This window comes from Paracoccidioides brasiliensis, assembly GCF_000150735.1.
Source record: "Paracoccidioides brasiliensis Pb18 unplaced genomic scaffold supercont2.1, whole genome shotgun sequence".
Lineage (NCBI taxonomy): Eukaryota > Fungi > Ascomycota > Eurotiomycetes > Onygenales > Ajellomycetaceae > Paracoccidioides > Paracoccidioides brasiliensis.
Window position 1 is genome coordinate 1,577,050 of NW_011371358.1, and position 27,040 is coordinate 1,604,089.

The 27,040-nt window shown below is 45.4% G+C and overlaps 9 protein-coding genes across 9 annotated transcripts; 3 read left to right on the forward strand and 6 right to left on the reverse strand.

The window, feature by feature from the left end:
• Positions 1-1,762: 1,762 nt before the first annotated feature.
• PADG_00483 (uncharacterized protein) lies at positions 1,763-4,979 on the reverse strand (the record flags this gene model as incomplete). Its single annotated transcript, XM_010757547.1, has 6 exons — positions 1,763-1,999; positions 2,070-3,729; positions 3,780-4,173; positions 4,235-4,332; positions 4,451-4,593; positions 4,854-4,979. 6 exons carry the CDS (start codon positions 4,977-4,979, stop codon positions 1,763-1,765), a joined length of 2,658 nt encoding a protein of 885 aa, XP_010755849.1.
• A 963-nt stretch (positions 4,980-5,942) lies between these two features.
• On the forward strand, positions 5,943-7,261 carry PADG_00484 (uncharacterized protein; the record flags this gene model as incomplete). Its single annotated transcript, XM_010757548.1, has 3 exons — positions 5,943-6,804; positions 6,873-7,121; positions 7,215-7,261. 3 exons carry the CDS (start codon positions 5,943-5,945, stop codon positions 7,259-7,261), a joined length of 1,158 nt encoding a protein of 385 aa, XP_010755850.1.
• Positions 7,262-7,486: 225 nt separating this feature from the next.
• PADG_00485 (uncharacterized protein) lies at positions 7,487-8,486 on the reverse strand (the record flags this gene model as incomplete). The annotated part of the gene is made up of 2 exons (XM_010758066.1): positions 7,487-7,588; positions 7,662-8,486. The coding sequence occupies 2 exons, from the start codon at positions 8,484-8,486 to the stop codon at positions 7,487-7,489; spliced, it is 927 nt and encodes a 308-aa protein (XP_010756368.1).
• Positions 8,487-9,029: 543 nt separating this feature from the next.
• PADG_00487 (uncharacterized protein) lies at positions 9,030-9,754 on the reverse strand (the record flags this gene model as incomplete). Its single annotated transcript, XM_010757549.1, has 2 exons — positions 9,030-9,233; positions 9,608-9,754. 2 exons carry the CDS (start codon positions 9,752-9,754, stop codon positions 9,030-9,032), a joined length of 351 nt encoding a protein of 116 aa, XP_010755851.1.
• A 1,791-nt stretch (positions 9,755-11,545) lies between these two features.
• Positions 11,546-12,539, forward strand: PADG_00488 (uncharacterized protein; the record flags this gene model as incomplete). The annotated part of the gene is made up of 2 exons (XM_010757550.1): positions 11,546-12,163; positions 12,318-12,539. 2 exons carry the CDS (start codon positions 11,546-11,548, stop codon positions 12,537-12,539), a joined length of 840 nt encoding a protein of 279 aa, XP_010755852.1.
• Positions 12,540-13,447: 908 nt separating this feature from the next.
• Positions 13,448-13,693, reverse strand: PADG_11102 (uncharacterized protein; the record flags this gene model as incomplete). Its single annotated transcript, XM_010758401.1, has 1 exon — positions 13,448-13,693. The coding sequence occupies one exon, from the start codon at positions 13,691-13,693 to the stop codon at positions 13,448-13,450; it is 246 nt and encodes an 81-aa protein (XP_010756703.1).
• A 1,569-nt stretch (positions 13,694-15,262) lies between these two features.
• On the reverse strand, positions 15,263-16,194 carry PADG_00489 (uncharacterized protein; the record flags this gene model as incomplete). The annotated part of the gene is made up of 3 exons (XM_010758067.1): positions 15,263-15,380; positions 15,452-15,533; positions 15,651-16,194. The coding sequence occupies 3 exons, from the start codon at positions 16,192-16,194 to the stop codon at positions 15,263-15,265; spliced, it is 744 nt and encodes a 247-aa protein (XP_010756369.1).
• A 955-nt stretch (positions 16,195-17,149) lies between these two features.
• PADG_00490 (uncharacterized protein) lies at positions 17,150-19,036 on the forward strand (the record flags this gene model as incomplete). Its single annotated transcript, XM_010758068.1, has 2 exons — positions 17,150-17,206; positions 17,294-19,036. 2 exons carry the CDS (start codon positions 17,150-17,152, stop codon positions 19,034-19,036), a joined length of 1,800 nt encoding a protein of 599 aa, XP_010756370.1.
• Positions 19,037-20,153: 1,117 nt separating this feature from the next.
• On the reverse strand, positions 20,154-26,130 carry PADG_00491 (DNA-binding ATPase; the record flags this gene model as incomplete). Its single annotated transcript, XM_010758069.1, has 4 exons — positions 20,154-20,457; positions 20,528-25,933; positions 26,029-26,046; positions 26,120-26,130. 4 exons carry the CDS (start codon positions 26,128-26,130, stop codon positions 20,154-20,156), a joined length of 5,739 nt encoding a protein of 1,912 aa, XP_010756371.1.
• Positions 26,131-27,040: the final 910 nt, after the last annotated feature.

Genomic DNA, 27,040 nt, shown 5'->3' on the forward strand with positions numbered 1-27,040 from the left:
GGAGAACAGGTGATATGTGTGCGGCCGCCACATGTGTGCCTAAGGCCTGCGGCGGCATTTTAAGACGCAGAGAGTATTAAAACCTGATTTTCCTTACATTTTCAAGTTTCGTTCATGTGTAGAATTAATAACAGACATTGAAACGGTGAGGATTGGACATATATCTCTCTATCGTTATATTACCCGCTTGAAGAAACAGATCGAAACGAAATAAGAAGTAACCGGGAAAGATAAACAGCCAAGCTTGTGGATCTATGTCAGAGTGACGATCTATCTCATCCATACATCTTTTCTTCTCTTCTCTTCCAGCTGCTTGTGCGGATTTGGCAGGATTTCTAGGATGATGAGGTTGGATTATGATATGCACTTGGGCAATCTCGGAAAGCGAGCTTATGCAAGGTTGGAGCAACTGCAAGAGATATTCCAAAGGGGTAAAGAGGGTAGACATGTGTATGGTTGACCTCTTATCAAGTTTGGTGGAAGACATAGCATGGAACCTCTCTCGTTCATCTAACCCAGCGGCATATTGGGATGACGTAGAAATGGTTTAGCCATTAAGCATAGATATGGTGAAAAGGGTTGTTTTGGAATAATTTGGTACTTTCATTGTCATCCTTTTGTCCTTTGAGCATTCGTATTTTTCATCATGGCTAAAGGGCTAATTGCTTAGAGAGGGAGGAATGATATTATCAACAACACGCCTAGGAGATGTCCTAGCATTCTAAGCTATTAGTCGGTAAGGCAATGATTGGAATCAAGGTATCGAAATTTGTTGTCAGATGCCGTTTGCGATAATTACCAGAAAACTGTGGATTTCCACCAAACCTAAACCTGTTGATATGTACCGTGGTTTTGTGACAAGCTGTCGGACTAGGAGCTCAGATACCCAAATTCATTTCATCTGTGTTGATAGCAGTCGCCTGTGAATCATGCGCTTGTACTACTCCTCCATTCTCCCCATATGCTTCTTTTCTACTGGCTGTCCTTCAACTTCAAAACGCCTGGTTTGCAGTTTACAAAGAGAATTCTTGATAGAGTATTAGAAAATATAATCAACATCTAAAGGGAGGTGGATCTTATTCCAGTGATCTTCGCCATCATGAATCTAATCTATTCTAGCATTTAGAGTTGGGATGAGGATATTTGGAGGGGGTTACAATAAGCTTAATTTTAGCTTCACAAAGGTTAAACAAGTTTAAATATTTTAAGGTAGATTGACCCACTTTCCCCGCATTTCTTAACTAGCGCGGGCCAAAGTTGACAACAGCAGCAACATCAACTAATGCTGGAGATTGAGAAAAGTATGTACGTACAGCACTACTCACCAGGGGAGAGTATTGGATTTACTGGACAGCCAATTCTTCGATTCCAGTCACTCACTCTCCCCTTCCCTCAGCCAAACTCTCAAAATAACAACTAGAAATTTTATGTTGACCTCTCTAGCCAGCAGTCTTGATTCAAAAACCTCTATTTTCCTGAGGAGGAAAATGAATTCACAGAAATCAAAAAGTTTATTCTTCACACGTGGGTAAGAAAGAATAACTAACATGACGAGTTTCGTTACCAGTTATGAATTTCCAAGAAAGAAAGGACAAGAAGAACTTGAATTTGGTATTATAAGTTAGTAAAATGATCAGTAAGCTATCAAGCGGTGGGAATTTCCAGCAGCATAAACCTAATGCCAAAAAGCTTGCTCTGTAATTGGGAGGAACGGGAGGATCGCATCTATCCAGCTCAAGACAAAAGAAAGCCAAAGGCCTTTTCAAACATTTATTGGGGGCAGAGGTGCAGATAGTGGTAAATTTCGCGATGAACTACCCACATACACCGTTTTTGGGTGTTCACTAATCACCCAGTTCTGTGATATAGGGTCCCAATTTGATATATCACGTCGAGATAACACAGCTTTCCAGACCTTGGCTTCACCGGGAGAAATAGTGAGCCGGTCGAAATTTCGAAGGACTACTTTGGCATCGTTGGGACCGCCCAAAGATACATACTAGATGTGAAGAGTCAGTGTTTGGTATTTGCATCCTTTAATTTAGCTTTAGAATACAATAGCTGCTTACAAGTTGAGGGACTTCATCACCAGGAATATCGCCGGTGTTTGTGATGGTCGCCGTAATTTGATATAGGATATCATAAAGACCAGGGTTTCCGCCTGGTCCTCCACCAGCTGGAAGAAGCTCTTGTGCTGAACCATCAGTAGCACCGGGCGGGACATACTCACTCGTAAATAGCCCGTAATGGGGATCCATAGTGGCTTTGGCGGCATCAGATGTATTTAACCATGGGTATATGTAGAGTGGAACACGATCCACGTCCATGGGGAATAAATAGAAGGACAAGTTTCTATCGGAATACTCAAAACTGCGAGCCGGTTCCGTTTTACCTTCTGTGGGGATATAGGGCCGAGACTTCACGGGTGAAATATCTAGATCAGAGTACGAAAATGTGCTGTAACTTAACCCAAATCCAAATTCGTAGATTGGGGATTTGTTAGCCTTGTCAAATGCTCTGTAGTCGATGAAAATTCCTTCCGTAAAATCGATCTGAGGTGCGCCGTTTCCCGCATTTGGCTCCTTTAAGATGGATGTGCCATAATCGTCCGCTGTTTCGCCCCAGGTGAAGGGAGTTTTCCCTCCTGGATTGATGTTTCCGTAGAGTATATCCGCAATTGAGTTACCGCTCTCTTGGCCAGGTAAACCAGCCCACAAAATTGCCGTCACATTGGGATGTTCGTTCCACTTGCTAACCAAGACAGGCCCTGAGCTGTGTATCACAACCACGGTATTGTTGCAATTTGATGCCACGGTCTTGATCAATTCATCTCCTCCTTTCCAAAGGGTCAAATTTTTACGATCCCCTTCATTCCCATCCACAGAAATATATCCTTCTCCAGAACCGGCGTTAACAAAGACTAGAGAAACCGTGGCCTGAGAGGATACTGTTTTGATCTGCGACAACGCCCAATTGTGAAAAATCGGAGCCACTATGCCTTCACCTTTGGTGAGGATCACATTCTGAATAGCTTCTGCAGGAGTCACGAGATATGGGAAGTCGGCAGTGCCGCTTCCCCATCCCATTGCCAGTGTGCCGCTGGCACAACCTCGATCAGGACAACCATTCGGCCCAAATATGTTAGGGCCTGCATCCTCTCCAATAATGGCAGTGGTTTTTTCCAAACCAGTGAGAGGCAGACTCCCTGTGTTCTTAAGCAACACGACACTAGCTGCTCCAACTCGTCTGATAATATCTGCATGTCTTGCACGAACGTTCACTCTTTCATTTACTTTCCCGTAGCCGTTGCCAACCAGGGCATGTTGATATCCATATTCATTCCGAGTCCAAGAATTGAAGTTGACGGGTACCTCTTCCTCGTGGCGGCCAACTCTGAAGTAAGCAGCCATAATCCGAATTGCCATATCATCCACTCGCCATCCAGGAACCGTGCCATTCGCAACTGCAACAGTCAAGTTGGTTCCCCAGAAGGATCTACCAGTGCCAAATACCGTATCACCTGGCATAGACATGTCCAGGCCGGCCAGAGCAGAACCGACACCACTATGTTGAGCTTGCCAATCGCTCATAATGAACCCCTGGAAGCCAAGCTCAGCTTTTAGTAGCTTGTTCTGCGTGTAGCTGTTTGCGCAGCCGTAACTGTTGTTAATTTGGTTATAGGAGCACATAATAGAACCTACACCTGCTCTAACAGCGTCTGCAAAAGGCCTATTATAAGTGAGCCAATGTAATTGAAGTAACTGTTCAGCAAAACTCACCAGAGATATAGCTCATGCATCGTTATATCGTCAATGTTGGAGCTCGAACTTTCCGAAATATTGAAACCATAGCTTTGAGCCTCAAGTGCCTGGCGGAATCGTTCCTGCTCGTTAGCTATGAAATGTTTGGCACAAGCAACAACACCGGCACTTTGGATGCCTTTAATAGTTTCTGCAGCCAGGAATCCTGAGTTCACGGGATCAGGGCTGAAGCCTTCCCAATTTCGCCCCCCGTCTGGTGACCTGCCCAATGGACCGATTGCAGGGCCTAGGACAACGTCCACACCCTTATCTCGATGTTCCTCCCCTATTGCCCTTCCACGCTCGTAAGCGAGTTCTTTGCTAAAAGTGGAAGCGACATTGACACCTGCGGGGAAGGCGGAAACATAATCGGCTGGTTTTTTTTTTTTGTCAGAGAATAGATGTTACAAAGGTCGACAGGTGTGAGTGCTCACCAAAGCGAATTCCAAGAGGCCCATCTTGCAAACAGAGAGAGCGGAAACCAAGGCGGGGAATTGATCCTGACTGGCCTACACAGCTCTCTTGCATCCACCTAATGGCAGGTTAAACCAACGAACTTCACAGCTGATCTTCTACCCGAAATAATTTTCCGCTGCGCCACCGGCGTTTTCAAGGGTATGTCTGTCATTGGTCTAAGGGACCGGACGTACCCTACACCGGTTGTCAAATTGACCTTCTCGGTGAGGGTCAATTGAGATACAAAATCACGCGCCTTTTGAACGGCATCTGCCCAATCTCCCTGGCCAGACACCCATGGAGATGGATAGTATGGGGGTGAATGTGCAAGAAACTCCTAGATTTGCAACTGAGTTAGCTATCCATATTTGGTGTGTGTTTTTTAGCTCGATTTTATGAAATCCATGAAAAGCGCAATAACAATAATACACAATGTGAACGTATTGTACTACTGTCAAAAAGAACAGTGGGAAACAAACCAGTGTAACAAAAGGCGGCAAACAAAAACACGTATCACAACAAAACAACGCGTATTCAGACTTGGGGGGGGGAAAAAAAAATATACAGACAAGCAGTCGAACTGCGACTAAAACCTACCTCTGCAATAGCAAATTTCGCAATGAGAATCGCCCCGAACTGAAGCCAGCCTGCCCTCATAGCGATATGCAACGTCGTAACAGCAAAGGGGAGAAAAGTAGTTTGCTCGCTGGCAGCAAATTTCATTCCATGAGCAGAGCAGGGAGGACAAGCATGGAAGGAAGATGAAAAGACTGAGAGGGCAAGCAAGAGTTGGAGAGAGAAAGGAGAGCCGGGAATTCCGCGGGGCGACCCCGCTTATATTATCCGGTTGAGACCTCAGGGGGCCGCGTTGGGAAGCTGCTTGGATGATCAGCACGCAGACCAGGCAGACGAGCCCCGACCGCGCCCCGAGCTGAGCCGGGCTGAGCGCAGCTCACCTGGAGGTTGCTGGAGGTTGCTGGAGGCCTTGAACCCCCTCTGCTGTTTTGTTGACGATCGATGAGTTAACTAGCTAGTTAACGTAGAGTTTCCAGGAAGCGAGCAACCATTTCAAAATATCTTCTTCAATTAAAGAGCTCCATACAGCTCGAACACAGAATCACGTCATTCAATTTCAGTGATAAAATGCAAGAAACTCTGTAGAAATAAAGGGAAGAATTGGACTCCCAATATTCATCATTGAGAGGCAAGAAAAATCCCCAGTTTCAGAGACTGCCCCATATCTTTTAAATGTATCATCACTAGGTCATAGACCCCGTGATCAATTTTCAATGGATCATCTACCCACGAAATTCAATCAAGTTGACCAAGGCAGAAGAGAACCTGGCTAAGTTCTATTTGATTGGTTTAGTTAGAGCTGGGTTTAGAGAGTTCCTCCCACAGTTACCTAGTTAGTTAACCGTTGTCATTCTCCTTCGTGTATTGACAAAAACTAATAAGTAGCTAGTTACTGCCTATGACCTCATCCCGACCCAAGTTTCCATCCCTCGTTACTCTGATTCCGCGCCAAGCGCCTCAACCCCCCCAAACCCGGTTAAACCACTTGAAGTAAATGCTGCAAAGGGATGCAACTTGACAACTGCATTGCCATCACCCTATTATTCAATATTAGAATATCATAAAAGCGATTGCTATCTTTTTCATTCCAAAAAAAAAAAGAAAAAAAAAATGTCGCTTCTTGAGAAGTTCCAAGACTCGATGGAAAGCGTATACGGGAAGTTCTCCGATGTTTCCGACATCACCCAATGGACACCGGCGCCAAACTCGGGAGGCCATCGAGGCTGCTATCTCTGGAAGGATGCCTTTGGCGTTTTGAATTTCTTGACCCTTTTTAAGGAGACGTCGTTAACAGTAGACAACAAGGCTGCAGCTAACAACTATCTGCTCTTTGCCCAGCGCCTCATCGTTACCGTCCACGATGTCTTGGGTAGAACTCGGGATGGCAGTTCGCGACTCCCTGACGCAACTGACGAGGAGCCCCTGAGAGGCGGTTTGCGGATCGGAAAGGAAGAGGAAACAGGTCCTAATGGCGACGGCCAGTATTTTCATTATCTCACCATGTGGATGTTTGCTCTCAACCGAATGTCGATGGCAACTGGGGATCCGTCTTACAACAGACAAGCCGTCTCCCTGGCAAAGGCCATCCATCCGCACTTCTTCCTCAACCGTGCTTCAGAAAGGCCGCACATGGTATGGAAGGTTTCCATGGATCTGTCACGTCCACTCGTTGCTAGCGAAGGGAATCTAGATCCAATCGACGGTTACGTGGTTTTCCGTCTGCTGCAGGCATCCGCTCTGAAGTACGGCGATGGGGTAATTCTCGAGGAAGAGATTGGCGACTACAAAAGGGTGATGGCCCGTAAAGGGGATTACTTAGTGACGAGGGATCCTCTCGATCTGGGAATGACGCTTTGGACGGCTCACTGGTTCGCTGAGAGGGAAAAATGGGCTCGTGATCTGTCAAACAGATGTGTTGCTCAGCTCCGTAATCCTCACTGCACACCCGATCCGGGGGATCTCCCCCAGGATAGTGATCTTTTAGGAATAGCACTCGACTCGAGACTTAGTTTGCTAATTTTGCCCCTTTCCGGATCACAGGTGGGCTATTCGATGAGAATCATTTCCTGGAGTCGAGCCTGCAGTTGCGTCTGGCGTTCAGGGAGTTCGGGTCGTGCCTCGGTATAGGCTGCCTAACAAGCACCAAGTCGAGCGACGTGGCAGCAGAGTTGAATGCTCGATCAAATGAGATAATCACCCAGTGGCAAAACTACATTTCGTCATCGCTGACCCCAGACGATCTTAAGCCTATCACCAGGGTTATGTATTCTACAGCATTAATACCAGGAGGTAAGCAGTAGCAGCTATGACACTATTATGTGGTCCGCCTTAAGAAAATGGCACAATCTGTTAGCAGGTCTAATGATTTGATCTTGCATATAGCTTTCAAATCTCGCTATTTGGGTGATGAACCAATTGATCACATTTGATCTATATGGGTTCGAGAAAATGAAAGTTCACTATGCACTCCCTTTTCGAAAAGTGTTTTGATAAAAGCTATGTTTATTTAGGTAATGAGCGGGCGAGGGCGATATATCCGTTTGGGAAGTCTAGTTGCGAAACGAAAGGGCGAAAGTGTCTATAAACTCCACAGCAGCAAAACAATGTTACACATATATATGGATCAGGCGGCAACAATTCCATACGGTATTTTCTTATCGACCGGGTATTCCAACAATGCTTCTCCATGGCTCTAGTGTTCCGGGGAGGAAGTATATAGTGTATACTACACCGAGTGCAATTACCAAGCCAGTTACCTAAACACATTGTTAATAAACTTAAGACTATTACGATAGATCGACCGATGTTGGAACGTCGAGAAGGTATTACCTTTTCAAGCCATGTGTGAAACCACATCGCTGTCATAAGCAGCATCCACCAGCTGAGACTAGCAACAGCTAGCACGAAATATCGCCCCCATCTTTCTGCGTATGGAAACTCTTCGACGGTCCCTTGATACTTGTCCTTACTGCCATCCACTTCCCCTGCGGATGACCTGCCTTGCAGCTCAATAAGCAAGAAAGCGCTCGCAAGAACAAGCATGAAAACATGCCCGCTGACATCATGGCCGCCAGTCCAAGCCCCACCGGATGCCTTGCATGCCGTGGCCGTCAATACCACGGCCAATTCAGATATTGGGTCGGCGGATGAGGGAATAGGCGCTTCACATCTACCTCCCGTAGCAATAAAACTGCGGTCAATAATACCAGGACCAAAAAACCATTGCGTTGTCAACCACCAGGAAGTCGTCACAAGAGCATAGCGGAAAATGGCCTGTCCCACTCTTCGTAGTCGAGTGTTTGGAGACAAACACCTGCTGGTAAAGGATGGCTGCGTCAAGAGCAGACCTATGAAGGCTAATGTAGTCCAAACCCATCCAATCTTGACGAAGTATACATTGAATATATTTTTTTTTTGCGCAAAATAATTCACCGGGTCTATGTCTGCGTCTGGTGCATGAGTCGATAACGAGGACAGGTTGGCAGAAGGCTTTGCGGTTGGGGATATCAACGAATACAAAGAGCCCAGTAGAAGGGTCAACGGATAAAGAGTGAGCGACAGGGGCTGTGAGAATAACGGTCGCGAGGATTTAAGATTGGACGTTGATGACTGGTTTGAGGACCCGTTCAGATGCACTGCATTCGTTGATGCCATGACTATCGTTTAATTCACTGAATTAGCTGCGTATAGAGACAATGAATAATTGACGGTGCCTTTTCAAGTCTGCCCCTCATGACACGACTCACCACGCTCTTCTACATCCAAAAACAGGGATGGTTAGATTTGATCGGAACAAGCGACATGTTTTCAATATTGTCAATGTTGATGACGTCGTGACTAACATAACCACTAACTTGGCGAAGTAACTAAGCAAAAGTCACGTGAGTTCATTGCCTTCTGAACATATAGTTACCAAGGTACCACTTACCGGTTGGTCTTCCGCACCACCCTTTAGATTTGCTCCAGTGTTATATCTACATATTCTGACAAGGGATAGGGAGGATATCTGGAAGCTTGATTTCATGTGCTGTTTTGTTCGGCAAAGCCATTGCCAATGGACTCGAGACAGGCATCAGCAACCTCCATTTTACACCAGGAATAAGGTGTATTAATTGCACATAACCGACACGCCCTTCCAATATGATCGGATCTAAGAATTCTTATTGTGGATGGGAGTTTGCTTTTGCCGCTACATAGTTACACATCCCTTTCATGATCTTCATTCTTGGCTACCGTCACTCGGCTCCAGGGAGCAAGCGGCCAGTGGATGGGCTCTTGCAGGCAATCCATCCTCTCAGGAGCAATTGGCGGCCATGTTGGATGCCTTGTCAAAACTCGTTTTGCTTCCAACCCCATCTGTCCTGCGAAGTGCCTACAACTTGACAGCTTCTCGAATAATGGCTATCGACTGCCGTTGAATTACACCATTTCATGAGGACACAACGGTGTTAAATCCTTTATAAACCTGATACCTAACCAGGGGTACAAAATAGGAACATAAGCAGCTGTCGAGTTATTTTTAACTTTTCTTTGGGGTCGACATATAGTTAGTTACTCCTTCGACTTTGATATCATCCTACAAAAATAAAATAAAAATCTACCTAGGTATAAATCCTGGGCTCACGAATCCAAGTTTGCCTTTGACGCCCCCCCCCCCCCTTTTTTTTTTTTTTGACCTACGTGATGCCGCCCAATATCAGTGTGTCCCCAACATCTAGTTAAAGTATTACAACTGAATATGGAAGATTGGCTACATATCTGTGGCCACAACATACAGCAGTGCAATCATTTGGCATTGGGAAATCTTTCGCTGGCGGTTCCAGACCTACGGGAAATTGGTAGTAACCGAAAGCCGGCCATTTTAACGAGTTGTGAACAACATAAGCCGCTATCTCTGGACCTTTTTTCCTAGCGGGGAACATTCTGGCTCACGGTTCCACATATCGAGGCGTTGTATCATGCAGGTAATGGTCATGAGTCTTGTATGTATGTACCTTCAAGCTGTTAGTATTGCATATCTCTGAACCAGCAGCACTATCTAAAATGACTAGTTTCCACATCTCTCTGAATGACATGGTATGCCAATAAGATTCTTATCTCTTTAAGTTATGTTGGTCGATTTCCTTGTTTTGAGGGCATCATTGGCCTGAACAAATCTCAGCACCTTATCCTAACATTCTGGGCTCCCAAAAGCTGCTAACTGAAGATAAAGCCAAGGGAAATAAATTAGCTTACTGATTGCTTGATATCATTGACCGCCTAGCAGAACCGTATGTAACGTCACACCCTCTTCCCAGAATCCCATAGATATACATCAGCCTTATCCAACAAGCGGGTCCTATCAGGACAATCTCCGGGTGCCTTTCCCGTTTCCCCGCCATTAGTTAACGGGACTGGGCAATTTAAATTTAAAAAGTAGAAGTATCCCCGCGCATGGATCAGTCCTGAGGAGAAAGCTCGAGGAGGCAGGGAACTCAAATAACTATGCATGTATTCCTAAATTTGCTCATCAAAACTAATTAATATAAGTAGGAACTTGGTCTTCGCCGTTTCATGGCTCCCGGAATTTGTTTTCTTTCTTTACATCGCTGAAACTGATTTGCCCACAGTTGTTTCCTGCACAATTTGTTGCGTATTATACCACGATTTCAACACCTAACTACCTAGCTTCCACATCATCGTGCAACTTCTTGCCTGGAGCACACCCTTAGTTATAGAGAAGCTATCGCAGCATAACATATGCCTTCAGAAGGTGTCCTAAAGTGCCAGCGTTGTCGCAAAGACCACAAAAGGGTGAGCAATACGGAGGTGTTGAACATAAGTAATGACTTATAGTAGCGTTGCTTGGTGTATTGCAAATACCAATTACCCCACCTAATTTGTATGGAAATAGGAAGTAGCTTTGATATTCAAATAAACAAATACCCTGGAATCTCTACTCTACAAACATATGAATTTATGAATTATTCTGCAAGCTCTGCCTCATCCTCTCAAGTGTCATCCTCAAGCAGTGAATCTAAGCCTGTACACAGCACTGTTAAATCTACAGCAGCTTCAAAGTGAGCAGCTGCAGCATCTGCTAGAGTTCCATCTTCTAGATCCTGCTGCTTTGAAATATGCTCAGCAAGCTGTTGATCTTTTCAATTGTGAGCTTGGAATTGCCCTTCTTATATTCATTGCCACCTTTCAAGTGTATAATCTCCTCAATATGGTGCACAATCCATTCAATCCATGTCTGAATCTTTGTCTGTGGAAGCTCTTTCCAGGTCTTCAACCAATCTTCTTTGCAGTCTTTTGTTCGTGAGGAGCTCCTCTAACTGCTAGGATGAGAGCTTGAACTCACAGTTCAATAGAATGATGTGGCAAAATTGTGTTTGTAGAGATTAAAGTAGGTGTTGAAAAAGGCTTTGAATATGAGGTAGATTGTTGAGGTGGGAACCAAGGATAGAAGAACAGAGTATGGAGTATTTGTTTATTTGAATATTGAAGCTACTTCTTATTCCATACAAATTAGGTGGGGTAATTGGTATTTTGTGATACGCCAACCAACGCCACTGTAAGTCATTACTTATGTTCCACACCTCCGTACAGACGCCAGTACCTTTGAAAATTTCTATTCTGACGCAGGCCAGTGCTCGCCAGAGGATCGACCATGGTCAGGACCAAGATGTGACCGCTGTGAGAGTTATGGGTACGATTGTTCCGAAAACATGATGGCTCGAAAGCCGTCACAAAGAGAAGTTAAATCCAGCCGCACCATCAACCGACCAAAAAACCGAGCGGGCCAACAGAGCCCAACTCGGCCATTGTTAATGCTATCATCGCAACCGCTGATGAATGGTTCGATGTTAGAAGCCGGACTCCTCGAAACTCCTTTCGTTGGTTTATTCGTGTGTCTCAAAGATATCGATTGGCTCAGTTTGAGTTGCCCCCCAGCCCAGTTTGGATCAGACCCATTTGCTGCAATGTTTCAATCATATTCATGCCTCCCGAATCTAATTGGACCTCCACTTGGAAAACGCCAAATGTTCCTCGAAGTATTTGCAGAGAGCGAGCGGCTCAAACAAAATCCAACCATACCGCCTCCACCATATAACCCCGTCTTAGAAAATCCTGTAGTAACAGCCATAGTAACTAAGCTTCAGCGAGAGCAACATCGCATGGAGATGCCCTACAGCTTTGAGGAGCTTTCAAGAAGGTGTAGCAATTATATTCGTTACGGCAGTTGCTGGCAAATATTGAGAACACTGCTCAGCACCGATGAAGTTCTCCTGATCGACCCCAAGTACTCCTTTGACAAGCCCAATCCCGAAACTACCTTTGAAGCCGCGGTACACATCTGGCTATACTAGATCCCTGGGCTGCGGGAGTTCTGTCAAAAATTGTCAGGGCTGAGCTATATGATATTGAACTTGGCAAAGATAGAACTTAGCTCTCCCATACGGTTGTTTTTGGCTACGAAGATTCTTGATCGACTTAACGAAGTCCCTTGGAGTTTCTTCAGCTCCACCTCACTCAGTAGCTTTCTGCAACATGAGCAGCAACGGTAACAGCAACAACAAGCCCCCCCTCATGTCCCTGGCCACAATCGAAAGTCCACCTGTGAAACTTAGAGACGTGGAGTCAGATGATAGCTTTTCATTTGATGACAGTCTGCCCGCCGGATTTGGCAGTGGCCATGTTTATCAGGGCCCTTGGAACAGTTGACCATATAAAATAAACAACTGTCGACCATTCCGAACTGCCGTATCGCTTAACGGAGAATATTGTTTCCCCACACACCCTTCGTTTTGTTGTTTAAGTGGCTTCATTTTCATTTTCATGTCCATTTTTTGAGTCTGCATTTAGTTACTTCCATCGTTCCAGATTGACAGCACCAACTTGGCGAATGTGCGTTCTCCAGGACCTTCCGTTCCTGGCTGTTTCTACAGGTTGGTACGCAAGCTCAATTGATGCTAGATAGATGCTTAACTTGTGTCTTTTATATGAGTGCGTGAAAGCCGTTAAGTATTTAAGATGCCACAATTTCCCTCTTAACTAGCTTTTCTCGCGTATATAAGACATCTCAACCATGACCCGTTCGCTACTCAGCATAACAACAGAGCCCCATGACATTCGTGATTCGCATTTATTTCGCCTGCGTTATGAGATGTCAAACTAGCTTGTTCTACAGAAAATAATCCATGAATAGATGGGCTGCCGCCGAAACATTTTAGTCTGTCAGAAGTGGACAGACAGCATGTGTGCCAAAGGATATGCAGGACAGGTGCGTTGGCTAGGGATCTTCGCTGGCACCATTAACGTCAACGTAGAACATACTCTGTGAACAACTCCGAAAAGTTCAGAGTTCAATATTTTGCTGCCTACTCTTGTTCCATAATAAGTTTTCGGCATATGGAAAGGCTTGTGCTCATTTATGATCGAAAATGACTACTGACCTTCTTGCACTTGTACTTTACCCGTACAAACAAATATGTATGTATTCATTGAAACAGTACCGTGCAAGAAACGTCAACTAGTACGGACAGAAAAAATTGCTAATACTGAGGGCATACGCCTAAATGGGAGCAAATAAGAGCATAAATTGCTATAATAAGAACCTACACAGGCGGTCGTTACCATTCACGATTAGCATTGTTCCTGCCACTAGCTCTGATAATGACTTCGAGCTTAGACCTAAGAACGATTTTAGCTGGCTCCCGGCTTACTATATTCATAACAAACCCATTTTGTGGCTGGACGGATGGCTTGGGGCGGTGTGCCGAGGTACAGAGTAGGAGAAGTGCTGCCAGCCAACTCTTCACGCGGAGAATATATGGCGCTTCGTAACAAGTTTGGGTTGGCGTCGTCTGTCTTCCCATAGTTACTGTTTGAAGCACATTATCAGGTTTCTTTGGGGCCAATAAAACGTTGTCTGGTATGTTGGGTGTTTTCAATAATTGGGCAGGTTATCATTAGTGGGATTGATACCAAAATTTATTGTCAACTCAGGCGGGGGCCAATATGAAGTTGTTATGCTAACGGTATGTATGGAGTACGCCTCCGCCATGGAGTATCCTGAGAATAAAGAATGGTCAGGGGGATGAGATGCCAAAAACTTGAGATGTGCTGCCTAAACGACCGCCTGGAATATCACCATGATGAAATCGGTAATATTGGGAATGTATCCTTCTAATGTGGAGATTTTGCGGTGCTTGAACTGTTTTCTTTTCCTACTTCTTGACTCTTCAAGGAACCCCGTCACCAAAGGAATAAGACGATGTTTTCAAAGTCAATCAATTGAAGACCCAGTTGCCGTCTTTTGCCTGAATTTTCAGGGGGAGCCTATCAGAAATGACTTACCAGATACACGTGGGAAAAATTCAGGGCGACAGAAGGTTAACGGTGAAGGTCATGTTTCTCCGCCATCTGCATTATCCACACCACTGGTGCTCATCAAGATTGGTTGGAAATGCTGTTGAAAAACTTATTTTGGTCATGATCTTTAGTGGATGATTTTTATGACATTGTGTTGTCACCTGAATAATCTGCACTTTGATCCCCTTCCCCCGCAAAGGGAGGGAAAAAAGCATTTTTTATTTATTTTTATTTTTATTTTATTTATTATTAATTAACTAACTACTTGGCCAAGAAAAGATCATCCCGACAGCCAGGATTGAACGGCTTCGAATATTTCCCGACCAATGAACATCCATGAAATATTGGAGTCCATTCGGATTATTGGGTTCTATCCCGGTGTGGACAACATAGACAACATGATGTTTCACAAGAAAGCAGTTGGGCAAAATATCCCGAAGTTTCCGACCCCAAATTACTGAATCATTGACCTGGGAGATGGGGTATCCAAGGAGACCGGATTTAGATCAGGAGCATTAATACCTCGTTCCCTGCAAATGACCTTTCCGGATCTGTTGAAATTTATCAGTTTTACTTCGGTAGGTTTTTATAACAAAGAAATTCTCAGGATGCAACGAGACGATCACATGCTGTAAAATGAAAAAAGAAGACATCGTTATCCAATGACGGACACAGGCTTTGTTCAGCAAGCTTCAGGTTCCATGTTACATACTCCGTAGCCAAGATATTTCGGTTATAGAAATCTCCATTTACGTATAAGCGGTTTCACTATCAACAAAGTCATCAGTAACAAGTGTTCCTTTGGGACCATAAATCCCCAATAGTTATATTGCGCTTCTCATCTTAGGAGCCACAAGAACGTTCAGATGGACCGATATTTGGTAGACAGTGGAATCATCATGAAACAATACATAATTAATAGGCCAGTAACGAGCTTTCGATAGACAGATTTATGCCGTTTTGGTGAAGAGTTTGAGATGCGCGCTCGCGGCAGTGAGAGAAAGAGATCTATCAGTGTTGAGTTCTAATTTCGGATCCCATTATTTACAATTATAAAATGGTCAAGCTCAGGGTCACTTCAGCTTCAGGTCTCCGCTAACATCAGTGAGGGCGCTGGGTGATTCAATGGCATTTATGATTTCTTTGCCAAAATAATAAGAAGCGTAGCCGGGGACTACAATCCAAAGTCCACTGATTTCACGATTTGCAATTTATTAACTAGATGCACAAAGCCTGGGATCGGTGTAATAATGAAGCCTTACTTTGGAATGATATACAGGAATATCAACGTCCAGAAGCCGTTGTGCCTTACATTGTCGAACCCAGAACAAGCTTCATTGAGAGCTGAAGTGTGGAAATAATTAGCCAAAGGTAGCAAACTAGCACACGAATTGCAGCGCAAGTCTTAGTGCAACATCTTAGAATAAAGTTGAGAGAACCAGCCTATTTCTGGAAACTCACCGTATAATAGTGTTTTACTGACTGTCATTACGCTGGCACTGAAAACCACCAGCACCGCAATCGCCCCTAGCCTTCCACCAATATATTTCTTTGGGTCCAAAGGGCCGCTTTTTCTCGTTGTGCCGCGTTTGCGGCCCCCATTTTGATCAAGTGTGGTTCCGTATTGGAAAAGCACATGAAGGTAGAATAGATAGCATGAAGATTCGACCAGATTCATTATAACCTGGGCACTGGTGAACCCATTTCCATTGCTCCATGCAGGCCAACCATATAAGTAATCAATTTTCCCATAGAGCCCATACGGAGTCCAGAGGTAGTGCAGTTTGCCCCCCGGCATGCTATGCGGTCGGCAGAGAACATAGCTTGCGTCCCAGAGAACTAAGGGAATAGATAGACATAACCAAGGTGTTACTATCTTTGACGGAGTATGTCTCCATTGTCGAGTATTAGTAGTAGTAACGTCATGTTTCTTTCCCGCTGCCTGCGTCGGGCTAGATATCGATTTGGAGAAAAAGTCACTTGGATGCTGGCGCGTTGATACCATGGTTACTTCCAAGATTCGCACGTGTTAATAACAGACAACCGGGGAGGATAGTTTCGGATGTAATAAACAAGCTCCGCACGTTATCGGCCTGATTGATATTTCGATACACCTGGGTTCAACGAGTAGTATGGATGTAATCCTGCTCGATACGTTGAGACTGACTGGAACGCTGAGGACACGAGGTAGTAAGATTTGGTTGGTCAATTCTTGAGAGCACCGCTTTATATGTGACTCAATCTTATAGTATGTGGCCGATCGTAAACTATTGAGGAACGTCGGGCCCAACCATATTTTTGTCACGTGTAGCTCGCGTTTATGGTTTCTCTCGATATCTTTAAACGCCATAAGCGCCATAAGAGAATCTCCATCATTTTCTGTTCCAGGCGCAATTCTGTTCTTTTTGCATAGGGCTTGCATCTGGAGAAGTTGGTTACGTGAAGAAGTTGAATACTTTCGGGGATATAGTTCCATATCACCCCTGTTTCCCTATCGTCGCACTAACTATCCATTGCTAGGGTCCAATGACTCAAGGCTTCAGAACGCGATGTACATACATACATACATTAGCTACAGAGTGCCAGCAAGCGCTGTCTTTGGAGAAATTGTTAATGTTTCTGTCTGTAATGGAATATAGCCCTGGCGCTGAGAGTAGACTCCAGACTTCCAGACTCCAGAGAAGTAACAATAACGTTGAGTGTGTTGCTAGTGTTTGGGAGCTCAATCTTAGAATGAGGTCACTTTTACCCGATTAGGAAAAGCGGCCGTTTTTTTGTTTACTCTCTCTTATCGGACATCCCATCCGCATCCACAACCACGACCACTACCACCATCTCTCTTATCGCTGCATATCTCTCTATCCATCCAGCTTTGTTTCTTTTGAGCTTTTGAAACCCCGTATTAGGCGCGTTTTGCCTTCATCCTCAAAGTCATTGGATAGCTATCTCCCTCTGCCACCATGGCGACTCCTGTGCGCCGGTCTGCTCGTCTCAGGTCGATGACTCCTGCAACCGAGGTGAGTTGGAAACCTGGCACGCATTTGTTGATAACTAGCTCTTGCAGGTATTTGAATGTAAGACTATTAATACAAGACACGTTCCAGCCCCAAAACAAAGCCCCTTGGCCTTCTGCAAACCTAATCTCTGTGTCCGAACGCGATGAAACCTCAGACCTTCGCTCTCCTCCAAATCCTCGTATCATCCTCGCAAGCCCGCAGAATCATCCCACCTCCACTACACCAGTTTCAGAGTCTCATTCGAAGTCTCTTGTGAAAACACCAAACACCACGGGGGACTTGAAACCAGGACTCGAAGAAATGCATCCCAGCAAAGTGCACCAAATCATCTCAAAGCAACCCGACTTGGGTCTCCGTCTTGGGTTTAAACCCATCCAGAATATTTCCAAATATCCTTCAGACGCGGTGACCGCAACTCCAACCAAATCCAGATTGTCACTGACAGACCCACTAGATTCTCCAAGCTTTGGTCTACAGTTCTCCTGCGAGGATTCACAACTCAGTGAGGAAGCCAAGAAATTAATGGAGAACATCCGGGAAGACGCGTCAAGGATCAAAGCACAAATGATAATTGAACAGAATGCTCAGAGACGCAAAGATGCGGAAGCTGAACAAATGTTTGGCGAGAGGAATATCGCAAAGGCTAAAGGGATAGTCGGACGTTTCAGCAATGCTCACATGGTGGAGTTTAAAAAAATGGATTCCATTGCCGGGCACCCTTCGGCTTTTAGGGCACGTCCAGATAGAATTCAACCTCCACCAGCTAAGTCTCTCAAGAGGACTAGATCTAAGGCTTGCCTTGATGATACTTCATCTCCGGCGAAACCTATTACAGCCACCTCATCTTCTGCAAAGTTCCTGGCAGCTGATTCTGTCAAGCGCTCGAAAACATCCAACCCTGGAAGCGCCACTTCCCGTACATATCTTTCCAAGGATTATCGTTGTGAAAGCAAACCAGAGCCAATGCTTGCGAAACTCGATCTGCAAACCGTGATCACCCCAATAAAACCCACCGTTGTCCGTGCTTCCAGCGTGAAACACCCCAACACAGCCAAAAACTTTAGCAGCATTCCTCATTCCCCTTCAACCAGGTCGATTGTTGCCCCGCGAACTCCTCAAACAGAGTTCAATCCAAAATTTAAAACTAAACTACCAAGTCTTACAAACCTCAAGTCGATTCTCCGACGACGACAACCCCTGTTCTCAACAGACCTTGTTAAAATTGCCTCAGGAACCCATGTCGCTCCGCCTAGTAAAATTTTCGACATACCTGAGGTACCCACGGCAAAGAAACATGTCGAATTTTCAGCCAGTACGAAGCTACGCCACGTATTCCAGGACTTTTCTCCAACATCTATCAAAAATCTACCTGATAAGCCAACAGGAACAGGGACGATTTCCTATCCAACCCTTCCAGTTACAACGCCTCCACACGACAGAAAAGCTGAGAAAGCCATTTTTGGAAATATAACAACTCCTACAATCAGAACTGTGGCTTCGTTCGAGGTCGACTATCCTCAACCCGCTTTCCCGGCCGATGCAGTTATTCCCCATGGTATCATAAACAAAAAGCGCCACCGCGAACCCGATGACGACGATGTTGAAAACAAAGCTCCGGAAGACTCGACAGGAGATGAGCGGAGCCTGAAGAGAATGAAACCTAACCCTACCGTTGCCACAAAGATTCACACTCCAAGCTCTATCAAGAGCCGTCCGGTGCAGCACGGGACACCGGGAATTAGCACTCCCCGTCGGTCGACGCAGAAAAGTAAGGGTGTGTTGAGCATGAGCCGCCTAAATATGCTGTCGAAGCCGAAGGTGCGCCGCTAGCACTAAAGTTACGGTCATATTTTCCTTTCCTCTTCATTTCTCCTCCCTGTTTTAATAATTAGGAGCTTCTAGTGTGCAGTATGCAGCAAACCAATTTTTTTTTTCATGTTTTCATGTTTTATTTATGGTATTGGTAGGTCTTTTGCATCTTTGAAACTGTTGGTTTTGTGGATTGGTTTTGGGAGGGCTGAATGGATGTTAGGGTATCAGATTCGTTTGCAGAACTTCTCTCCTTTCCTTCTTTTTACCAACTTGGCGTTGCAGTGTATGTATGTGAAGATCTTAAATATTCGTATTCCTCTCGACTGATTATTCTTTCTAGCTGACACACTATGGAGCTGTAATTTTTAACTCTAATTTTCTCAATAAAATTTTCAAAATATACAATCCAAACTTCGATGAAACGGAATAGCTTCAAACCATTTATTTTCAGACAAATTGCTCACTCCATATGCTTACGTGGCTTCCTGGAAAAGGATTCTCCTTGTATTTCAAGCTTGATTGTCATCGTGTCCCTCTTTGCAGCTTCTGTCCTGAGGGTGATTCTGCTGTAGTGTTTTTCATGATAACAACAGAATAGATCATGGAGGCATGGTGGAAATGGATTTCGAACTTGAGGTCCCTAAGGATTCAGAAGACAGGTAAACTGAAGAAAGAAAAAGGAATACCTATTGATACATTTTACTCTCCATAAACAGTGGTAACTGACGCTAATGAAATACATCATTTGAAAAGAGGAATATATGAAAGGAAAACAGAAACCATTTAAAATATGAGGCAGAAGGGGGGAAAACTGGAGTTACCAACCAACACCAACTCTTCTATCCCCTTGTAATCAAAGAAGCAAGAAAACCCGTATCAACCGCCAGTTAGCATTTCCATCTTATTTTTCCTCCGATACTTTTCAATATCGGATGGCTGATATAAAAGCACAAAATATAACGCCAAACATACCAACGCCAGATGCTCAAATTGCCCCATTCGCCAGCAAAGAAACCGCAGGTTACAATAGCAATCACAGAAAGTAAATGACATCACACGAAAACCACACCTGCTACGTAAAAAAGTAAAGACAAAGCAATATCCTTCCATAGCTCCCCAACTTCTAAGCTCCCGCCTAAACCTTCATAGTCGCCAAGAAAGAATCAAGATTGTATTCCTCTTGGTACTGTCTGTCATCCCACAGCTCACCAAGGTCATCAAGCCAGCCCTTCTTCCCTTTCTCCTTGACCTCGCCATCTATATCGACCATATCAATCTCATTACCACCCACACCGCCATCCTGGCCGTGCATTTCAGCTCCCTCAGCCGTTTCGCCAAGGTTGAAGAGATCGAGCAGTTGGTCTGTGTCCATGGTACTGAGGCCGGCGTTTTGTTGATTTACGACAGTTGAGGCGACGTCGATCTTGAAACGTTGAAGACTGTTTATAGTGTGGTAGGTTAGGATGTATAATAATTTTAATGTCAGGTGGTTAATAAATGGAGACTCACTTCAATATCTTCTCTTCCAAAGTCCCTCTCGTAATCAACCGGTAGACATTGACGACCTTCTTCTGTCCAATGCGATGCGCACGGTCCATGGCCTGGATATCCTTCTGCGGATTCCAGTCGTGTTCGACGAAAATGACGGTATCAGCGCCTGTAAGATTGAGACCGAGACCACCAACGCTAGTCGTGAGGAGAAGCACATCGTAACTGGGATCAGTGTTGAACTGGTTCACGATGTTTTGTCGCTTGGCTGCCTCCACGCTACCGTCTAGACGAAGGTATTGCACTGAAGGAAGCAGCTTCTTAAACACGTCGTTCTGCACGATATCTAGCATCTCCTTCATCTGGCAGAAAACAAGGGCACGATGCGGACTAACATAGTTGGCTCCCGTGTCCAGTTCTCCCTCGGTGGATGGATCGACCCCAATGCCACAGTCAACGAGTAAATCGCGGAGGGCAGACAATTTCGGTGCGTGCGCCACATCACGAATATGGGAATTTTTGGCCTCGAGCAACTTTTGGATTTCGTTGTACCTCTTGTGGTTTTCTTTAACAACGAGGGCAGGAGAATTGCAAAGACGACGCATATATTGTAGGGCCTGGAAGATGTGCTGTTTCGCCTCCTTATCAGTGCTTCCGACTATCTTGGCGATATCTTTCTGTTCCTTCTTAGTGAAATCTTCGAACAACTTTCGCTGGAGGTCGCTAAGGTCACAGTAATAATTCTGGAGAATCTTTGGTGGTAGATCGTTCAACACTTCCTCTTTCAATCGTCGCAGGAGGAATGGCAGTACTTGTTTATGTAGCGCTTCGATAGCCAGGGCTCCAGCTTCCTGCTCTTTGGAAGAAGACTTGCTAAACCGACTGGCAGCAATGGGTTTCGCAAAACGGTCGAGAAAAACTTTTTCAGTCCCAAGGAAACCAGGCATTAAAAAGTCGAAGAGCGACCAAAGCTCCAAAACGTTGTTCTGAATTGGAGTACCCGATAATATCAAACGATGGTTACTCTTTAGACATTTAACAGCACGCGTAATCTTCGCCTTGGGATTCTTAATCAGATGCCCCTCGTCCAAAACACAGTAGTTCCAATTTAGAGGCCTGAAAGTGTCGTTGTCATTTCTGCAAATATCATAAGATGTAATGACGATGTCCACCGAGTCGAGGGAACCTCGGAGTCTTGCCCGTTCGGCAGGCGGGCCTACATATGCTAGGCAAGACAAAAAAGGAGCATACTGTTTTATTTCCTGCTGCCAATGTCCGGATAAAGTAGGTGGACAAATGATCAATGACGGTAACCTTTTCGCTTCAGGAGCACCCGTGCGCGCAAATTCTTCCGCTCTCATGTGGTGATCACTAGCCACTATACAAAGAGTCTGAAGTGTCTTTCCGAGACCCATGTCATCACAGAGGATACCGTGGAGATGGTATCGATTAAGGAAAGCTAACCAATTGACACCTTCTTGCTGATATGAACGGAGCTCTGCCTTTATCGCAACAGGAATCTCGAAGGATTCGATCTTGTGCACGTCCAGCATTTGGGCCATGAATTTCCGTTCCCGATCCCTGCCTTTCAATAGCTTTTCAGATAATCCTGGAGGATCTGGAATGCCAGCCTCCAAAGGAACAAGTTTGACCAATGTTGCAAAAGCAGTGGTAGCAAGAAGTCTTACATCATTGTCGGAATCGCTCATTCGTCCAAGGACAGGAACGATAAGGAAAATAACGTAAGGCAGGATATTGTCTTCCATGACGTGTATCAAATGGTAGATACACTCTATAACTCCCTGCCGACAATGGACATCCAATGCATTGTTAATGTTGGGCAACACCTCATCCACAAGCATTGTCATTCCCTCGACGTTGATGACACTGCATACTGTCGCAAAACATTTAGCAGCAGCATAACGTATAACGGACAGTTCGCATTGCAGGGATTTAGCGATGATAGGCATAAGGTTGATAATCCAGGGGTAAATGCCAGGATGGAATTTAGGAACCAGCGCCCGTAGAGTTGACAATCCATCAACAACTTCTTGGCCAGTTTCGTTGTCGGGATCCTTAATATCAGGAGGAAGATCACCTGTGAGAGCCCGCCGTAATGGATTCTCAATAAGGCTGGCAAGGTTGGGAACCTTATCCAGTAACTCTGCGCCGAACCTGCTCGCTAATTGTTCCAAAGCTTCCTTGGCACCTCGTCGCATGATCCTAGCTTCACGGGTTTCCTTCTCAAACCTGGCAGCGTCAACAGGGTCCTTCTTATCCTCTTCCTTGCGAAGGGACAGAATTGCCGTTTCCAGGCTAGCGTTGTGATGGAACTCGGGCGTCTCCGAAGTATCAACACAGCAAAACTTGACAAGATTCCCAATCACCTTGTCTACAGGACCACGTTTGGAGGCCCCGGTGTAATACTGAACGAGAGACGCAACAGCTGAAGCGGATCTTTGCTGCAATTCCACATTTTCCTCCTTCCTAACACTGTCCATCATTGCCTTAATGATCTGACTTGGCTTCTTGGGTATGTCATGAAGAGCAACCAGTGCACTGGCAGCCGCAGCTCGAATGCGCATATCACGTTGGTCTTTAACTTCCTTAGCATCTTCAACAGCCGTCAATGCGCTAGCTCGGGAATCATTTAGAACCTGTAGCGCAGTCATCCGCTGTGCTGGAGAAAGGCTCTTTTTGAGTTTTTCAAAATCCGGGCCAAGGACCTTCTCAGCATCCGCGATTGAAAAGGCACTTGGACCAGCATCCTGGTCGCCCTGAACAACGACTGCAAGCATGGGAATTGAAATTTGTGTAACATGTGCATGCTCTCTAAAGGCGTTGAGAAGCGAATGGCATTGTGCGCGCGCAATATGCAGATAGCTCGCTATGTCACTATACCACGAAGGCCTATCATTTTCGATAATAGGGTTTAGCCATTGTGACAATGTCGAAGCATATCTTGTTCCGGGACCCTGGATTTTGGCGTACTCCACAACCACCATAGCAGCCACCAATTGCGAAGTTGAACCAGGCCAATTTAAACAAGGCAAGATAGTGTCCCACAGGTTTGAGCGGTTATTGTTGTCCCAAGTAGACAAGAAGCGACCCAAAGCCGTTGCTGCGTAAATTTTCGATCGAATAACTGTTTCCACGCCGACTAGATCAATGTCTCCTTGTAACATATGTCCATCCACATTGTGAGTGAAAACAGCGGTGGCGTCCCTTTTATCAGATTTCCGTTTTCGGCCCTTCGCAGGTAGTTCCACGGGAGTGGTTGGCGAGGGCTTCCTTGGAGTAATGCCAGCGGAGGTGAAAGGTAAACCAGACGGGCGGATAAATATAGAAACATCCATAGGAATTGGGTATCGTGGGACACCAAATGGGCTCATAGTTAACGAGATGAGGGGTTGCAACGAAGGTAGAAGACCGTTATCAGTCTTGAATAGGCCACGACTCTCTAGTGCATGGAGCAACTCAAACCACACTTGAAGAGACAACTTTAGCACGCCCTCATTACGCTCAACCAGGAGGTTTTGGAAAATTAGCCTCATTGCTTTTCCGTCAGCCCATGCGTTTTGCCCCTCGCTTTCAAGTTTCAAAAACGTAAGTAAAGCTCGAAGTACAGCAGATCGTACGCTTGTGATAGTATGTCGTAGGAATGGGAAGAGTCTCGGGACAAGGTTTCCAAATGAAGATTCGGAATCGTGCGCTGCGTTGGTTTTCATCGCTTCAAGGACTTGCGGGAATGTGCAGAGTTTCGCAAGCAGATCCATTACAGATCCCGTACTGGCACTGAGATCATCTTGGAGATTAGACAGACACTCCCACACGATGTTGATCAGTGAGTTTAGCGAGCCAGGTCGAAGGTTCACAAAATCCTCTGCGATCGGTACTAGTGTAGCCGCACTAACCGCACGGACATCGTCATCGTAATCTCCCAGTCCCTTCATTACCGCGGCGATGACCCCATCGAGAATTTCCGGTTCTTTTAAAAGAACATCATTCCGGACAGCAACCAAGTACTTAAGTCCGATCATACCACCATGGCATACTTCCCAAATAGGACTGGCGAGGCCAATATCATTTTGCATGATCATTCTATACAAGATGCGATACACAGAAGCTAGAGACTTCGGGGGTAAATGTAATAAAAAAGCAGCCAAGGTCTGGCCGACAGTTTCACGAATAGGAGCAACTACATTATCCGAAATGTAGTCGCCAAAACGATCTAGTAAAAAGACACAAAGTAGCCGACAAGCCAGGTCGTTCAACCACCGATGATTAAGCATATCGTTCTGGCGTCTCGATTTACCACGTACCCTCCCAGCTCCGGCTCCCTGAACGCGAATGACTTCCCGAAGACCCATAGCAGCGCCATGGCGGATCTCCCAGCTAGGATCAAAGAGATCAACCATCAGAAATTCACACATGCGTTCATAAGGCCACTCCAAACCAGCTTCTTCAGCATCAGTCTGAATGACCGGCTTTTCAGGGATCACAGGTCCTTTGAATTCTGATACGATTTTACTGTCATCGTCTGGCTCAGTTCTCTCCAGCGAAAAATAGTCGAGTTTTTTATCACTATTGCTTTCATTGCCACTTTCCTCGTTTTTAATTGCTTGTGGAGTGGAAGCAGTGGGTCTTGGAAGCATATCAGAATTCTTCCGGACGGCCAGATCAACCACTCGAATCTTGTTAGTTCCCATTTTAGCATTTTGCTTATTCTTTCGCTTCAACTGGTTCAGTTGGCGTTTGCTGAGACCTTGATCGTCACCATTGGAAGGAGTAGCTGGCGAAGGGTCATGAGGGGAAGCCACTGGGTGAGGAGAATTACTAGTTGAACTATTTTTGCGAGAAAGAGATGGCAGAGGGATCTGAAGTTTAGGACCAGAACTCTTGCTCTGTGAGTTGGTAACGAAATCAGCCTCGTTCACCAAGTCATCCTCGATATACTCCCCCCCAAGACCCAGACGGGAGGCTAATGTCTTTTTCTGATGCTGAAGCCTCGAGGTCGCATCCAATTCGGCCAGAGAATATTCATATTCTTTTCCGGCGCTGCCCAGGAGCTTGTGTCCATACTTCAGAATTGAGCTAAGATCAAAAGACTCTAAGTCGAGAAGGTCTTCGGAAGCAGCATTCTCTGCTACTTCGCGGTTCTCCTCTTTCTTGATAGTTGGAGAAACATCACCATCCTCTGTGGACGGTGAGGGGTCATCAGCGTTGGGGTCGAACTGCTCAGCGTACCCAACAACGCCGCCTATTGCCTTGGCAGCTGCAGTCCTGGTATCCCATGACCGGGACCGCAGATACGGTAGAATGCGACCTAAAAGGTTGAACAACTCATCTGGATGTTGTTTCTGAACATCTGCGAGCTGTTGAGCGGCAGTGTTTCTGATAATGGGAGTACTTCCTGTTTCAAGGAGGCTGTTGTCGGGTCGGGTTGGGTTGGTTAGTTTCCAAAATTATATGATCTAGTCTACAATGGGAATAGCGTAGAGTGGAAATGTAGATATACTCACGTGACTAGTCGATCAAGCCTAAACTCAAACAGATTATTAGTAGAAGCGGGGAATGAGGGGAAAAGAAGCGATGCGATTGGCGGAAACACACCTGGACGCCATGGCAGGTCACAGGACAAGAACCCGGCGAAGGCAAAAAGGAAATGCAATAGTTTAAATGAGTTAGTCCCGCGCGGTGCAGGTTAGTAAGCCGTGGTCAAATTAATAAGAGTCCAAAGCAAGCTTGAGTAGTTGCAGTTGTAGCTGTAGCAGAAGGAGCAAGTTGGGGCCAACCCATCAAAATACCCATCATAACACGTTAAAATTAATACTATGATTAATATAGCGATGTCTCTATGAGGTCCGCAACATTGCTTCTATTGTTGGGGAAATAAAATAAAACGAAATAAAAGAAGATCATGCATCGAAGAGAAGGTGGAGCAGCAAAAAATAAGGAGTTGTTTTAGTAAGAAAAAAATGACGATGCAACGGCGGAGTGACTGTATTGCGTAGGGCCTGGGTGCTGGATCAAGAAAATTTGTCGAAGGTCGTGCAGGCTGTTTATATCATTGGGACAGCCCTCTGTCCAGCGCGACTACCCATGTTTTGCACCTCGCTAAATTGGCTTATTTGGACCTAGCGCATTCTAGTCCCGGACAGATGCTCTGATTGGCACGTGATGTCTTCCCTAATCCCTTCTGGGCGGGTTGACGATCACGGGTCTCAACCTCGCAGAGCCCGTGACCAACTTGGTCAGTCCGCAGGAGGAAGGGAGAAGATTGAGGTTCTTTGGACAACTATCTGATTTTGGCTTCATCTTCCTCGGGAAGCTCTTTGCTTGCTTTATCGCGATGTTGGGCCTCCACAATCATATGATATCTGTCCGCAACACTAGTAAAAGGCTGGTCACTCGGGGCACATGGCGGTTCAGATAGTGATTAGTTACCCTCTCACTATTGAAGAGAGAAATTTGTTTTCTCACAACTCACACCGGTAACTAACACTTCTAGTTCTTTATGTTGCAGAGTTCCCA